This window comes from Canis lupus, chromosome 27 (genome assembly GCF_011100685.1).
Source record: "Canis lupus familiaris isolate Mischka breed German Shepherd chromosome 27, alternate assembly UU_Cfam_GSD_1.0, whole genome shotgun sequence".
NCBI classification, from domain to species: Eukaryota; Metazoa; Chordata; class Mammalia; order Carnivora; family Canidae; genus Canis; species Canis lupus.
In genome coordinates, this window is record NC_049248.1 from 11,299,395 (window position 1) to 11,301,633 (window position 2,239).

The 2,239-nt window shown below is 36.7% G+C and overlaps 1 protein-coding gene across 1 annotated transcript; it reads right to left on the reverse strand.

The window, feature by feature from the left end:
• Positions 1–234: 234 nt before the first annotated feature.
• On the reverse strand, positions 235–1,206 carry TAS2R10 (taste 2 receptor member 10). The gene is given in 1 exon segment (NM_001145497.1): positions 235–1,206. A coding segment is annotated over 1 exon segment (972 nt).
• Between the last annotated feature and the right edge of the window lie 1,033 nt (positions 1,207–2,239).

The window sequence follows — 2,239 nt, forward strand, 5'->3', positions numbered from 1 at the left end:
CATAACCTTTACAGTGAATATTCTCCAAGCTGTTTTCCTGTGGGTGGTGTGTGGGAAAAAGAATTTGCAGGATAGATAAGCTGATTGAGCCACCGAGTTGTCTTGTTGAAAAGAGAAATTTCCTAAAATGTAGTCAAGATAATTATGGAAGATTTTAGTGATGTTCAATACCAAAGCTACAACCAATGTAAGTGTATGTGGTGAAGGTGAAACAGGTCTTCAGGGGCTTCTTCACTAGATTATTCTCCTGGAACATCCATTTCCCCCCACATGGATCTGTGCAGCTGTGAGCAGTCTCCTTGCCTCACAGCACTTGAGTTGCTGCAGGGTCTTCAAAGAAGCTTGCTTTAGCTTGCTGTTTCCTAGAATTAGGATAAATGAATGACCCCAGGGATAGATGGCTGTGGTCATCATACCAAAAATAAACAGCAGTTTGTTTTCTGGCAGAATGAAACATGATATTTCTATGGCAATGCCTATAAAATACACGATAAAGAGGATGATAAAAGATACCAAAATTTTCATTGCTTTCACATGTGCTTCTGTACTGGGGTCTCGGAGTCCAGTGACATTCAATTGCATGTGCCTGTTGTGTCTCCAAAGGGAAACGATTAGCAAAAAACATGTAATCAGGCATAGAGTAAAGAGAAGAATGACTCCTAGGTTGAGTAAAATCTGCTTAGTAAAGAATTCACTTTTCTGCATGTTGAGCTGCCAGGTTGTATTTCTACTCTTCATTCTATTATCATTAATAATCTTCACAATTTGTGGAAAAGTAAATAACCATGAAATAAACAAGGATCCCATCAGAAGGGGAAGAACGCTATTGATTCTACCCTTCAGCCAGAGAAAAATGTGGTGGGAAAAATTTGCTATCTTCAGGAAATAGAAGATGCTGAGGCTGGTGGCAAACCAGATACTTGATTGATTGATAATTACCCATAGGTAACTAATATAATCAATTAAGTTACCAGAGGAATACATATCTGGAGAGAATATCTTTATAAATCCATCTGTAATTATTATCAATATCAGACAAATTCTGGAAGTAGCTAAGCCAGTGAGAATAAAGCCAACCATAGAAAACTTTTTGTTCTTCACACAGTCAATACAATTGACAAGTCCAATAAATCCATTCCCTAAAACTCCCAGTATTGATTCACTAACAGCTATAAAAATGAGGAGGCCTTCCAGTATGCTTAGCATATCTGCCAATTCCTAATACTGGTTCTGTTACATCTATTTTAGATTACCTGCTGCAGAATGAGACAAAGGTTGGCTGCTTGGTAGAAGAATTATTTTCTTCTCTTTCATACATAAAAACTTAAAAGTGCCCTAATAATGCCTTGTGATGGGATCTGAAATGTCTTCATGGAGACCACCTCAGTTACATCTATCAAACTTAGCTAGTCTGGAGAACGTGTGTCCAGACTGAATGCCTACATGCAATTTGTTAAGATGCAAATGAAGGTTTCTGTTTCATGGATTTCACTTGTCCTCCTGAGACTATTTTGCATTTGTTAACCTGACTTGTGGAGTAGGAGTGCAAAGGAAACAAAACATAACAGAAACAAAAATTGGACTTCATCTTTTTAAATGTCAACTATAACATCATCATTTATGTTGTATTTATGACAGTTTAAATATACATAAAGGAAAAATAGTTTAAGAGGTGACAAATGAATTTAGCCATTGTAGACATTTACTGTAAATAATTAAAGGCATAAAAATACATATTCACCATTTTCCTGATAATTTGGGCAAAGTACATTTCAAGTCTCAATATAAAGAGGACAATAGATTATGACTCAATTATATAGAAACAGAGAAAAATTGCCACTTTGTGTTAGAGATGTACTGATCTAGTAGGCATAAAATCAGTAAGGACATAGTTGGAACTCAACAACACCAGTCAACAGGATATAATTGTCATATATGAACTGCTTCATCCAATAACAGCAGATTATACATTTTTCTCAAGCTCACCTGGAACGTTTATAAACATAGACCACCTTCTGGGCCACAGAGGACACCTTAACAAATGTAAAGAATAGAAATCCTACAATATCTTCTTTCAGATCAGAATGAAATTAATAATCAATAACAAAGAAACTGGAAAATCCCCAAATACAGGGAGATTAAACAACACATTTCTAGCGGTGTCTGGGTGGCTCAGTCGGTTAAGCGTCTGCCTCTGGCTCAGGTCAGGATCCCAGATCCTGGGACTGAGCTCTTTGTA